The following is a 12,902-nucleotide window of genomic DNA, read 5'->3' on the forward strand; positions in this document are numbered from 1 at the left end:
CCAGGGGATACCAGCCCTCCCTGTTTGGCTCAGGGTAAGGACCAAGCTAGGCTGGTGCATGATGTGCTGGGCCTGCACTCTGCCTTCCAGTTTTCACTGCCACATCCCAACTGCTCCTCCTTCCCCTTACAGGCTCATGAAGCTCAGGGCACAGGGCAACCCACTGCAGAACCCAGGAAGGCAGGAAATAGCATAAGGGTGTTGGTGAGAACTTTCCAGGGACAAAGATGGAAGCTTCTACCCCCCCCCCCACTCATTCTCTTTCACTTCTGAGGACCCCTAAAGCTACCAAGCAGTGCCCCCAACCATGCGACCAGTCTTGTCTTAAAGCATACTGCCCTAGATTTTTGAATTCTCTATACAAGCCTGTGTCCATTCTTAGAGCAGCCCACATACCACAGGCACATACCTTCATGTGCAGGAGCCTAAGACCGCTGACAGGGCCTCGCTGGAGGACCAGCTCTCAGGGCAAGGCCACCCAAGATTAGGGCCTGGGAAAGGATGGGACCTGCAGGGCCTGCCTGGGGAAATTGTGAGGCAAAAAGGGAAGGGGAAGGGAGCAGGGACCTCCTGAGTATCCCTAGAGCAGCATCCCGCAAGGAACAGAAACTGGTGAAGCTAGCGAAAGACAGAAAAGCCACAAGGAATCCATGCAGGGGCTGGGGCCGGTCCTGCCTCTGGCCTGCCCACCACTCACGCACATACACACAGGAGATGAGACTGCTCTCCCGTGGCCCCCAGACATGCCCCACACTGGGAGGCAGGGGCAGGGGGAGCAAGGGCATCAGGCCAATGACTCTATGTACAGTGAGAAGCCCCTCATCCACTCTCCCACCCTCCTGCCCATCCCCTGCCCCACACCAGACTGCCCACTCAGCTGGTCTCCTCCCTCCGAGACTCCTGGGCATAGCCAGCAGCCTCTTCCCCTTTACTAGAGGGTGGAGCCTGGCCTGTTGTGCCCCCGGGGGCTGTGCTGTCCGGCTGGGCCAAAGCCGGCTCAGGGGTGGCAGCTGCCTTGGTGGCCGGTGTGACACTGCTTTGAGTGGTGGGCATGATGCTCTCTTCTGTAGCTGGTGTGGCTCTCCCGTCGGTGGCTGGAGTAACACTCCTGTCGGTAGCTGGGGTGATGCTCCCATCGGTGGCTGGGGTGATGCTCCCATCGGTGGCTGGGGTGACACTGCCATCAGTGGCTGGGGTGACACTGCCATCTGTGGCTGGGGTGGCACTACGGTCTGCGGGGGCTGTATTATCACTCTTTGCAGCAAAAGCAGCATCACCCACTGTGGCTGAGGTGGCACTGCCCCCAAGGGCTGGGGCAGCTCCACTTGCAGCTGTGGCCCCACCTGCAGCCCCAGCGGTGGCAGTGTCTGTGGCTGGGGCAGACTGGGCTGTAGCTGTGCTGGACTGCTCTGGTGCCCGGAGCCGTTTCATGAGGGTGGTCACTCGGACAGCCTTCTGAAAGGAGGGCAGTGGAGAGAGGCTCAGAGTGGGGCTCACAGAAGCTGGATCCGTTCCTTCGCAAAGGCCAAACACAGACCATTCTATGGCGTCCCTGGCTGCCTCTGACCACCCGAGGGCCAGGGACCCAGCTGTTCAACACACCCACTTAAGGTAGTGACAGTGGCTACAATCACACCTGATAGCTGAAGAAACGCCTGTGTGTGGCTGCAGGGATATGATATAGGCAAGAAACTGTGTGTGCCAGAAGGAGCACTTGGGATCAATCCAAGAAAGGGAATCATCCAAGCCTTACCTTCCACTTAGCCCTGGCAAAGTTCTTTTCAATCTGGGCGCAGACACCATCTTTGATGTTCTTATCAGAAGCAGCATTGCCAGAAATCCTAGAAAGGGTACAGATGCATCTGGATCTGAGGGTGTATAGGCCTTCAGGGAGACTGCCCAGTCCTTTTCTCTTAAGATCCAGAAGTTACCAGGCAGGCCTCTGGGCTGGGCCTGAGCTCTGGGCACCCCCAACCCCTACTCAAAGCCTCAAGGATGGGGGCTACTAGATGTGAGGAGGACAGAGGCCAAGGGAAATCTGGCCTCTCCTTCTGTCCTCCATGGGCCCTGCTCACCACTCATGGGAGATGGCCTCTTCTGCAGTGATGCGCTGGTCTTGCTCCACCTCCATCAGCCTTGTGACCAGGTCTTTGGCTGGGGACAAAGCCAAGGAGAGGTGAGGCATTGGCACCTCATATCACTGTCTAGAGGTGATGAATAGGCTGGGAGGTAGGAGTAGAGTCCAGCAGAGAAGGCTGAGAGCAGGTCCCCCATACCAACCCTCCCGCTACCCACACACTGGGCACCTCCTCACCTGCCTGGGAAATGTCATCCCAGTATGGAGAGTCAAACTCGTAGTCGCCAGCTAGGATCTTGCGGAAGAGGTTCTTGTCGTGGTTCTCATAGTCATCTTCCTCCACCTCCTCATAGAAAGGTGGGTTCCCTGAAAGCCTACATGGGGGCCAAAGGGCAGGGTCACTAAAGAAGGCCATGGACACAGAACCCCACCTGGCCTGGCTACAAACCCATTCACTCACAGGATATACATGATGACTCCAATGGCCCAGCAGTCCACGGGGCGTCCATACCGCTGCCGGCCTACCACCTCTGGGGCTGCAAACACAGTGTCCGTCTGGTGGTCAATATCAGGCCTGGCCAAGCCTGGGACCGCTCATACCCACTTCCTGGGTTGGAGACTTCCTTCCCCCTACCCAGAGCCACTCCTTGAAGGTTGTCCCCCACCCTGTCCCTGCCCCACCCCCTGCTTGCCCAGGTACTCGGGAGTCCCACAGGGCTCCTTGATGAGGCCATTCTCTAGCTTAGCCAGGTGGAAGTCGCTGATGACAATCTTTGAGTTCTTCAACCGATTATAGTAAACCAGGTTCTCCAGCTGCTCCGGGCAGGAATGACATGTGGGTGGGCAGAGAAAGACTCCATGAGGACCTCAGAGGCTAGACCAAGACCCCAAGGTGCTGCCCACCTCAGCCCCAGGCCGGGTGCCAACAGACCTGGCTCCTGGCCTCACCTTGAGGTTCCTGTGCACGATCTTGAGTGAGTGCAGGTAGGCCACGGCCTCCAGGACCTGCCGCACCACATTGCTTGTATCTCGCTCCGAGTAGTAGCCCTGGTCCAGGATCCAGTCAAACACCTCCCTCCCCGTGGCCCTGAGGGACACCAGCCCCTGAGCCCGCGTGGGCAGGATCGGGGGTGGGGCAGGAGTATTTGGGCAGGCTGCCTACACCAGGCAGCTAGCTGGGCAAGGCACGGGGACCCAACACCCCAAGGGGCCAGAAAGGGGGCTTTCCCTGGTTGCAGAGGGCAGAGCAGGTAAAGGCCCTGGGGACTGAGGAATCCGGGGACCCCAGACCCACACTCACAGCTCCAGGAAGATGAAGTACTCCTTGCGGGTCACAAACACATCCACCAGTTGCAGGATGTTGGGATGCTTCACCCTGGCAGTGGAGAGAGGGGCCAACAGTTAGGGCTGGGTAAACCCCTAAGAGAGGCTCTGGTTGCCACCGTGGGCCACAGCAAACTAACTGGCCAGAGCCTGGTACTGCTTGAGGTCACCTGCCCTTGAAACCATTCCCTGCTACCTCCTATGCCACCCCACCCCGAGGCCTCACACTCACATCTTGAGGATGCCTATTTCGTTCTTGGCCGCCTTCCGCACCTTGCGGCCGTCCCGCTTCTGGAACTTCTTGCAGGTGTGCAGCTTGCCCGTCGTCTTGTCCTTGGCCCGGAAGATCTCACAGAACTCCTCACTGTAGCCAGCAAGCACCCCACTCAGCCCTGGCCTCAATGTGGGCTGCCCTCTGCTCTCCTTTCCCAGGCCCTTGCCCACCCACCCTTGACCACAAGACCCCGCACTCACGTCTTGATGACCTGTCCCAAATCATATCTGTCAGTCACCTCCGACGGCTGGTTATAGTTCTTCTTATCGCCCAGAGTCACACACCCAAACGGCATTGCCAGTCTCTGAGCTGCAGACAGGATGGAGTCTGGCTCAGCTGTACCACAACATGGAGGCTTCTCCCCACAGTATGGAGGCTGGCTCTGGGAGACCCCAGCATGGCTCAGGACAAGGCAAGGGGCAGAGACTGCACTAGGAAGGGCTAGAGGGTGGTCAGCCTCCTACCCCTGCTTTTCTGGCCACAGCTCCTGCCACTCAGCTTGGCTGCCTGAACTACAACAGCCCCTACTTACGAAAAACATATTAAACTGACATATCAGGGAATCACTTTCTATTATGTACATTAAAAAAAAATTTTTACCAATTTCTTTAAATTTCAGCTATTGCACAGATGATGGGGAATATAACCACCCACCCTGAAGATAGCCATCTCTGAAAGTCTGAAGATACCAAGTGTTAGCAAAGACTTGAGCAGAAATGCATACATTTTTGCCGCAGGACACTCATATTACACAGCAATGGAAATGAAGGAGCTATAGCTATAGCCAACCACATGGTGAATCTCACCAATACAGTGTTGAGTGAAATAGACACAAAAGAATACATACAGCATAATCCTATTGATTCAGAGTTCAAAACATGCAGAACTAACTTGTACTAAGGATACAAACATTCTGGTAAAACTGTTTTCAAAAAGAGCTAGGAAATAAGTACCATGAGTCCTTCCACAAGAGAGAGAGTAGTTGCGATTGAGTCAGGACACAGGGAGATTCTGGAGAGCTGATTTCTGAACCTGAGTGGTGGTTTTCACAGGTGTTTGCTTTATAATAATTTGTAAAAATGTACATACAAGTTTGGGGCACATTTCTAGATTTTCGATATATTTCACAATTTTAAAATGTTGATAAAAATTATAGCTATCTGTGGGGGTGCCTGGGTGGCTCTTTCGGTTAAACACAGACTTCGGCTCAGGTCATGATCTTGTGGTTTGCAAGTTCGAGCCCCACATCAGGCTCTGTGCTGCAGCTTAGAGTCTGGAGCCTGCTTCAGATTCTGTATCTCCCGCTGTCTCTGCCCCTCCCCCACTCGTTCTCTCTCTGTCTCTCTCTCTCTCTGTCTCTCTCTCTCTCTCTTTCTCTTTCTCTCAAAAATAAAATAAACACACAAAAAAAATTTTTAATCAAAAAAGAAATTATAGCCATCCATATTGAAGAACACTTGGTAGGGGCGCCTGGGTGGCTCAGTTGGTTAAGCGTCCAACTTTGGCTCAGGTCATGATCTTGTGGTTTGCAAGTTTGAGCCTCACATCGGGCTCTGTGCTGACAGCTTGGAGCCTGGAGCCTACTTCGGAATATGTGTCTCCCTCTCTCTCTGCCCCTCCCCTGCTCATGCTCTGTCTCTCTCTGTCTCTCGAAAATAAATAAATGTTAAAAAAATTAAAAAAAAAGAATACTGGGTAGCTATTACAAAGAATAAAGTATGGAAATGCACTGCTGTTGGACGGTTTCTGAGATATGTTAAGTAGAAAAGCAAGGGACAGAATGCTGGGTCAAGGGTACTGCTATTTGGGTAAATTTTTTATTTAAAAACAATTTTTTAAATGTTTATTTGTTTTTTGAGAGAGAGAGAGCATGAGCATGAGTGGGGGAGGGGCAGAGAGAGAGAGAGAGAGAGAGAGGGAGAGAGAGAGAGAGAGACAGAATCTGAAGCAGGCTCCAGGCTCTGAGCTCTCAGCTCAGAACCCGACACAGGACTCAAACTCATAGACCATGAGATCGTGGCCACAGCCAAAGTTGGACGCTTAACCAACTGAGCCACCCAGGCTCCCCTGGGTAAATTTTTTAAAGTTTATGTTCCAGTGTATACTCCAAACTCTATTCTGGAAAGACAGCTAAGAAAATCAGAGTGCTCTTTGGGGCAAAGAATTGTGTGTTAAAGGGGCAGATTTATATCTTGTATTATTTTCTGTTAGAATTTTTACTATGATTACCTTTATTGATTTAATAAATGTTGCATTCAGGCACAGTCCTTGGAGAGTTTCCTCAGAGAGACCCCATTTGGGTGGAAGTGAGGAAAGGCTTTGAGGAAGAAGCAGCAGCAGGGCTGAGCCTTAGAGGAGAAGGATTTGCCGGGAGGCATGCAGGGGTAAACGGTCCAGAAAAGCTAGACAAGCCTGCCAGGGCCTCACTGCCAGGGCCCACAGGAGACCTGGGCAGTCAGGTCCAGGGAATAAGATCCTGGCCAGGGGTGGATGTCACAAAGGTGACCACATGCAGCTGACTACAGTGGGTTCCAGGCACTCTGGCACCTGGGACATGGCACCCATGGGTCTGCAAACTTGCCAACCCAATCCTCACCTGCGGTGCTGGGTGGACTGGCTCCAGCACCCAAAGGAAAATGCACTCGCAGCTCTTGCTACAGGTAAACTTCAGGAGGGGAGTTAGTGACTGTCTGGACCTCCGTAACACATGGTTAATGTGATACTGAGGCCATGGCAAAAGCTCTGCATGGAGGCTGCAAACGACCCTGCTGCTGCTGGCTGTGCATACCGTCCCTCCATGCCGATTAGCACCTGCTGTGCACCTAGATGCTCCCCTATCTGGACTCACTGCAACTACACGGTAGTAGAGAAGGAAAGAAGCCATCCCCAGAGGAAGCCGCTTGGGTCACAGGGACTCTGCCAGCCAGGGTCAAAGGCCAGGACCCACACAAGTCCCATGGCTAGCCCTGGCTTTTGCTTGATTCCTCCCAGGCAGAGGCCACTCCCTCCCCAGGGGTCATAGTCCCGTAAGTTTTCCCTCAAATTTGTCCTCAGCATTAGGAAACAAATTTCATCCTTCCCTCATATGGGTTATTTGGGCTCAGGAAACACAAATGCATTTCACTGGCGTGATTTAAGCCAGGGCTTAAGCCATCTTGTGAGGCACTGCAGAGGCAAACAAGAGAAGCTTTGAAGATTGTCCCCGACTGTGTGTCTTTGCCACCATGGTCACAGCCCTGCTCCTGCGTCTGCCGGAGAGGAGCATGTGGCTGGAATCCCACACTCGCAGCTGAGAGCAGAGGCACAGCCACCCACCACTGCCGGCCACTCATCTCTGTGCCCTAACAATCTGGGGGAGGGGGCCTGCATCAGTCCCTCAATGGCTCTAACGCACTGTGATTCCCTTTCCGGGCTGGAATCCAAGAGCCGTGTACTGGGCAGGAGGGTGGTACCTCAGCCTGTGGGCCCCCCAGGAGAGGTGGGAGGGACCTGTGTCCCAGCTCTGTTGCTTTGCTTACACCGTTCCCTGTGGCAGGAATGCCCTTCCCCCAAAGCTTCCCATCAGTATCCTATTTGTCACGGCAGAGTTATTTATAACGTAAAAAAAAATCAGCAACTACCTAAAATCCAACAACAGGTGACTAACCAGCTCAACTGTGTCCATTCAATGCAGGAAGTGTGGACACTGACAAGGGTACTGCCCACCTTGGCCTCCCTGTGAAGCAGCCTCCACATGAGCTAGGTGTCAAGACCGGTGCTTAATCTCTTTCTTGGTTTGTTGTGATTTCTGACATTATAAGGTTGTTTGTGCAACCAATTGTCTAAAATGATTCTGATGTTCCAGGCTCAAAATGGCCCTTCTCTGAGATACTTTCCACAACCTCCACTTCCCCCACCCTATCAGCTCCTTGCTCTGCTGCATGGTGTGGGAGATTCTGTATATGCCCATCCCTGATATTGGCCCAGCTTTCAGCCATGCATATTCTCTTGTGCTCGCAAGGATCCAGGGTTAGTCTTGTGGTCTCCTCCACCACAGAAATCCAGGCCTCTGCTCACAGTCACATCAGCCTGGATCTAGATCCTAAAACCTCATGAATGGGGCAGGGACAGATGGGCCTCTCTCCCTACCGTGGGTGCCCTGATCTCAGTCGGTTACTGCTTCCCTCACCAAACTGTACCCATTTGCCTCTACCCCCTTTCTAGCCCCAGGGCGAAGAAAGGAGAAAAGGGGTCCCCTCTACCCCCCCCCCCACCATCTGTTGCCCACTGCTGCTGCCTGGGAGGTTGCTGGTGTGCGCACCAAGCCCCTGGCACCTGCTTGCAACAAGGGAGGCCCTGGTCCTGAAGCTAGGGGAACAGTCAAGGGACAAGTCAAGAACGGTGACAAGCCAGGCAGAAAGGGGTTTGCATTTCTCACCCCCCACGGCCCAGTCAGCCCAGACCCAATACCCAACAGTGGAGAACTATCCTCCCACTGACACAAGGGCAGAGCCCAGGTCCACACTGGGACATGGGAAGACACAGAAGCCCCATAACGGCCGTTTCCCTAGGACATGGCTCTTTTCATTTCCTGCAGAGAAACGGTGTGCACAGGGGGCTGTCCAAAGGGAGCTCAGGGGAAGCGCGGAGCCTGGCACTGCCAGTGCCCTCCAGCTGACTCTAAGGATGCCTGATGGCCAAGCACTCCCAGTTACTGCCTGCTCCTCAGGTCTGACCCCTGGGCTTGGGCAATCGAGCCTCAGGCAAACCTGAGGGAGACTCTGCCTGTTGGTGCCCTGGTAATAAAGGGTCCCATAGGGGCCCTGCTGCAGCCTTAAGCAAGTCTGGCTCCAGAGGTCCTGTGGTCCTGCATTGGAGTCTTGTTCCCTCCTCCACTGGGGTCAGCCTGGTTCAGGCCCCACCTTTCACAGCAATAAACAAGTTTCCCGCTGCCCTGGACCTCTCCCATGTAGAGTTCCAGAGCTTGCAGTAAATCTTGGGAGGCCAGGAGGGGCCCAAGAGGCCTCCTGTTACCTCCCAACAACTGTGGGCAACACCTCCCGATTTAGTGGCAGCTGTGAACACCAGCCTTCAGGTACCCCCTCCCCTCCCCTACTCTCCTCTCTCAGGGACTGGGGCTGCATTTCCTGCTGCAAAGGACATGCCTAGGCCCAAGCCTTGCCTGGCTCTCACAGCTGAGGTCTCACTAGAAGGACCAGGGGAAATGGAGACTTCATCCTCAGGGTCTGGTGTCAGAAGGCACAGCCAATCTTCTAGCCCACTGTCCAGCTGCTTCAGGGACATGGGCAGGGCGCCGCTGTGGCTGGGCCTCAGGCTCCAGCTAAACCACGGTCCATAGTTCCTGCTGCTGACTCTCCCGTCTAATGACGGAGTAAGGACAGGGGGCCTCTCCAGCCTCAGCAGTGGGCATATAGTCCAGTGGTGCCTCCAGAAAGTTCAGCCTTGAACTTGGCATGACAGGGCTAAGAACCAACTGGACCCTCCCAGGCACCTGGGGTCCCAGTCTTTGAACCCCTGAAGGAAAATCCACTGGCGGCCCTGCTGCCCTGTGGGTGGAGGAGGGAAATGCAGGGGAAGGCCCCAGAGTAAAGGATTGCTATGGTGATGGAAGTTTTGAAACAAAGGGAAGGGGAAGGGGAGAGGTGTTGGCCAACCCCTTTTCTAAGAATTCCTTGAGATTTTGGCCCAACTCCTTCCCCATGGGTTCTGGCACCTGGCCCCATCAAGGAAGGGGAGGAGGGGGAATTGAGAGACTTTAGAAAAGAGAGAGGGGGGCAGGAACAGTGAGGGACAATGGCAAAAAGTGATGGAAGGGTGACAATAAAAAGGACACAGGCACAATGACACAGGCAAGAAAGGTGGGTAGGGGTTCTAAAGGGGTCTATGGGCACCCAGCAGAGCCTTAAGGCCTCCACAGCCATATGCTCTGAACACCTGGGCTATGAGCTGCCCATGGTGCCTGGACCTTTGACACTGAACCCTCCTGTATCCCTCAGAAATGCACTGAACTTGGTGTGGGAAGCACAACCACGCCTGGGGGAAGAGGCCAGCTGTTGCAGTCCCCTCCGAACAATTCCATAGCCCCTCTCCCAATCATTAGGCAGCTTAGGTAAGGCAGGTCCATCAGGTGGAGGGTGCATGCCTGGAGAAGGGGGCTGGAATGAAGCTTAGAGACCTGGCTGCTTCCCTTTGTAGCCCCTTCTCTCAACTGGCCCAGCCCAGCCTAGACTAGCCACGCCCCCTTTACCTGCCATCCTCCCCAGGCCTTGGGTCCCCAGGGCCCCTCTTGCAGTTCAGCCTAATTCCCTGCTGCAGCCATCCCACTTTCCAACAGTGGATCCCGTCAGGGGGGCCAGAAACAGCACCCTAAACAACCCAGAAACAGGATAACAACTGCACAGCACCAACCCCCTGCCTCAGTTTCCCTAGATGGAGATCATGAAGTCTGTGGCCTTCTTCCAGGGCAAGGAATGGTGGCCAGGACATGGGCTGGAGAGGAGGGCCAGCAGCAGATATGGGGAAGGCAGCCTTTGGCACCTGGGGGTTCACACCAAATGCTATGAAAGAAGGGCAGAGACCTCTGCCGCACCCTGAGCCCAGCCTGACACTGAGGGGAGGAGAGACACCAATTTCCCAGTGGAGAAAACTGGGGTCCATCAGGTGGCTAAAATTCAACTGAGGAGGTGTGGAGTGGGGGGAGGGGGAGAATCAGGTCTCTCTAGGTGGTCCTGGGGGGCTCAGAGTCTGGGCCTTGGAGGGGGGCAGCAGGACAGGGGCTGGATTGCTGCAGACTAAGCTTTTGGTGAAGGATAGAGGGCCCTGCTCTCCAGAAGGGAACCTGGTGGAGCAGGCTCTGTCTACGGGGTGCGGACAAAAGCAGTTTGGCACAGCTATGGGGGGCTGGGAGAGCCTAGGGTCTCTGACAGACACTACAAGCTGGGTAAGGCAGAAATTCATTTGTTCATTGTCCACTGCCCCCCCCCCCCACACACACACCAGCCAGGGACCCTGCTCCCCAACGTGGCGCCACCCTGACCCCCTTCCCCAGCGCTGCTGACTCGCCCCCGCTGGCACAGCAACACACATGCGGGAGGCACACGTGTGAGCACCAAGCCCCGCACCTCCCAGCAGAAACATGTGCGTCCCCTACCCCCACCGCGCAGCGCTGGGTCGGTGCCCTGAACCCCCAACTGGCCCCCACATTAAGGCTTGGAAGCTGAATCTTGGCTAGGGGGCTGCGGGCCCCCAGGGGCTTGGGGCCTCCTCCCCCACCTCGCGGCAGCCCCGCCCAGCCCCCTTCAGGTTGTCGCCTATAAAGAACTCTCCGTTGTCATGGAAATTAGTGACTGCCTAGCTGGAGGAAGGGGACCCGGGGGCAGTTGGGAGGGGTTGAAGGCGGCTCTGGGAGTCAGGAGGGTCGGCTTAGCCCTCGGCCCCTACCCCCAAGGGGCACCACGAACCTTGGAGGGTTAAGGTTTTCACAATTAGGAGCCCAGCAAGACGGAGGGGGGGGGGGGGCGAGAGGGGCGGAGGGGGGTCGGGGGGAGAAAGATTCGCCTGACTTGAGTCTCAGAGGCTTCCCCTGGGACCCCCGAGCCGTGAGAGGTGACGGGGAACTTTAAGCCCAACCCCGCTCTCCGACCCCCGGATCTCCAGAACCCTCGTGCTCTGCCCCCACTGAGACCCCAAGCCCTCGCGGAGCCCCCGCGCACTGAGCGACCCGAATCTTGAGCCAGAGACCCAATCCCCCAAGACCCCCACAACGTGCGTTCAGGGGGCGCCCCCCCTCGCGGCCCGCCCCGCACCTGCAGCGCCGGTCGGTCACACGGAGGAAGCGATCTCGGGTTCAGTGGGGCGCCGAGGGTTCCGGGGGCGGCGGGCAGAATCCGCTCCGGGCACGCGGGGCAGACGCGGCGCCAGCTGCAGCCGCTTGGGCTCGCAAACCTCCAGCATCTCCCGCCGCTCGCCGGCACCGGATTCGCACCCCGGGCCGGGGGCGGGCTGGGGGCGGGGCCTCCCTCAACCGGCTCCGCCCGGGCCCTTGAGGAGCTTGAGGCCAGAAACCCACTCGAAGGGGGGCGGACGACCAGCGGTAAAGAGTTGTTGAGCACTGGCCAGCCTGGCGCCGGCCTGGCTCTCAAAGACTCCCTTAGGCCCTGGGACTGACTGGGCAACAGGGGCCAGAGGGGCCTTCTTATACACATGGCAGGGAGTGGGGAGTAGGAGGTGTGGGGAAAGCCAGAGTCCTGGAGCTGCACAGGAATCTCTTGGCAGGTAGTAGTCCCCAGGGGACCAGCACTCTGCCTAGCTCCCAAAACCTGACCCAAAGGGTGGAACCTACTTACAAGAACAAAGTGTGCAGTTGCTAGGGCAAGCTGCATTACAGATTGGCATCCTCTAGCTAAGAATAGTAAGCACATGGTTGAGTATGTGGGCAAGTGGTCAGTGAGGGCTCCAGACCATGGTGGCAGAACCTCCTATTCCCCCACCCCACCCCAATTCAGCCTTTCTCATTCCGAAGTCCCAGCCAGGGTGGCTAGCCCAGCCCACAAGGCTGGCCCCCCTCCTTGTGCAGCACTGAATTTCCCAGCCTATAAAAGTCACCTATGACATGGTATGGATTGTGCTTTCCAGTTTAATCACCCTCAAACACTTCATGAGCAGCATCACCACCAGCAGCCTAGGCTGGGATGTGGGGATACAGGAGAACTATTGCACCAAGGGGTCCCACCAGTCCCGTCCTCTGATGGGAAGAGGCTAAGAACTGCCTGGAAGAAGATTTGAAGGAAGTCCTTGGCCATTTCTTTGTCCTTTGTCAGGGAGGCACATAGACCCAATGCTTGCCCCTTCCCCCTCACAAGCACTGAGAACCATCCTGAGGCCCATGTCGGAAGGCCAGACAGGCTTCTTGGTGCCTGGAGCTGGGTTCCACCCCACCCCAAACCTCCCAGTGAGCCTTCTGACCCCATCCTGGGTAACGTCATTTCCAAACCCTTGGATTTGAGTGAGTCTTCCCTGTATGGCCCCCCATGGCTGCTGACAGGAGTGACTGCTCAAGTGAGGAAGTTGGGGCTGGAGTTGGGAAGGCTAGCCTGGGAAATGACCACTCAAACAAGGCCCCTCAATATCTTCCTCCAGACAAAGGTGTCAAGGAGCTCTTTACATCCTTCCCTGGCTTTGGGTCACCTCTTCCAGGCCAGGCTGATGCCACCTCTAGGCCCACTGTGC

The 12,902-nt window shown here is 55.9% G+C and overlaps 1 protein-coding gene across 1 annotated transcript; it reads right to left on the reverse strand.

The window, feature by feature from the left end:
* Nucleotides 1–261: 261 nt before the first annotated feature.
* CAMKV (CaM kinase like vesicle associated) lies at nt 262–11,565 on the reverse strand. Its single transcript, XM_047096408.1, has 11 exons — nt 11,480–11,565; nt 3,875–3,983; nt 3,633–3,764; nt 3,378–3,452; nt 3,026–3,164; nt 2,770–2,890; nt 2,538–2,613; nt 2,315–2,451; nt 2,076–2,154; nt 1,754–1,841; nt 262–1,455 (listed from the first exon to the last, which is right to left on the reverse strand). The coding sequence occupies exons 2-11, from the start codon at nt 3,967–3,969 to the stop codon at nt 874–876; spliced, it is 1,524 nt and encodes a 507-aa protein (XP_046952364.1). The 5' UTR covers nt 3,970–3,983; nt 11,480–11,565; the 3' UTR covers nt 262–873.
* Nucleotides 11,566–12,902: the final 1,337 nt, after the last annotated feature.

Source organism: Lynx rufus, unplaced genomic scaffold (assembly GCF_022079265.1).
Source record: "Lynx rufus isolate CCGP_SWC_20201006 ecotype Redwood Valley unplaced genomic scaffold, mLynRuf1.p SCAF_4, whole genome shotgun sequence".
NCBI lineage: Eukaryota > Metazoa > Chordata > Mammalia > Carnivora > Felidae > Lynx > Lynx rufus.

What these genes read in the sequence shown, in the direction of transcription:
- CAMKV (XM_047096408.1), bottom strand. Translation starts at nt 3,969, where the DNA reads ATGCCGTTTGGGTGTGTGACTCTGGGCGATAAGAAGAACTATAACCAG. An exon ending in TACTTCATCTTCCTGGAGCT is followed by an intron (nt 3,165 to 3,377) that starts GTGAGTGTGGGT and finishes GGTGTCCCTCAG; the next exon opens with GGCCACGGGGAGGGAGGTGT. An exon ending in TCGTGCACAGGAACCTCAAG is followed by an intron (nt 2,891 to 3,025) that starts GTGAGGCCAGGA and finishes TGCCCGGAGCAG; the next exon opens with CTGGAGAACCTGGTTTACTA.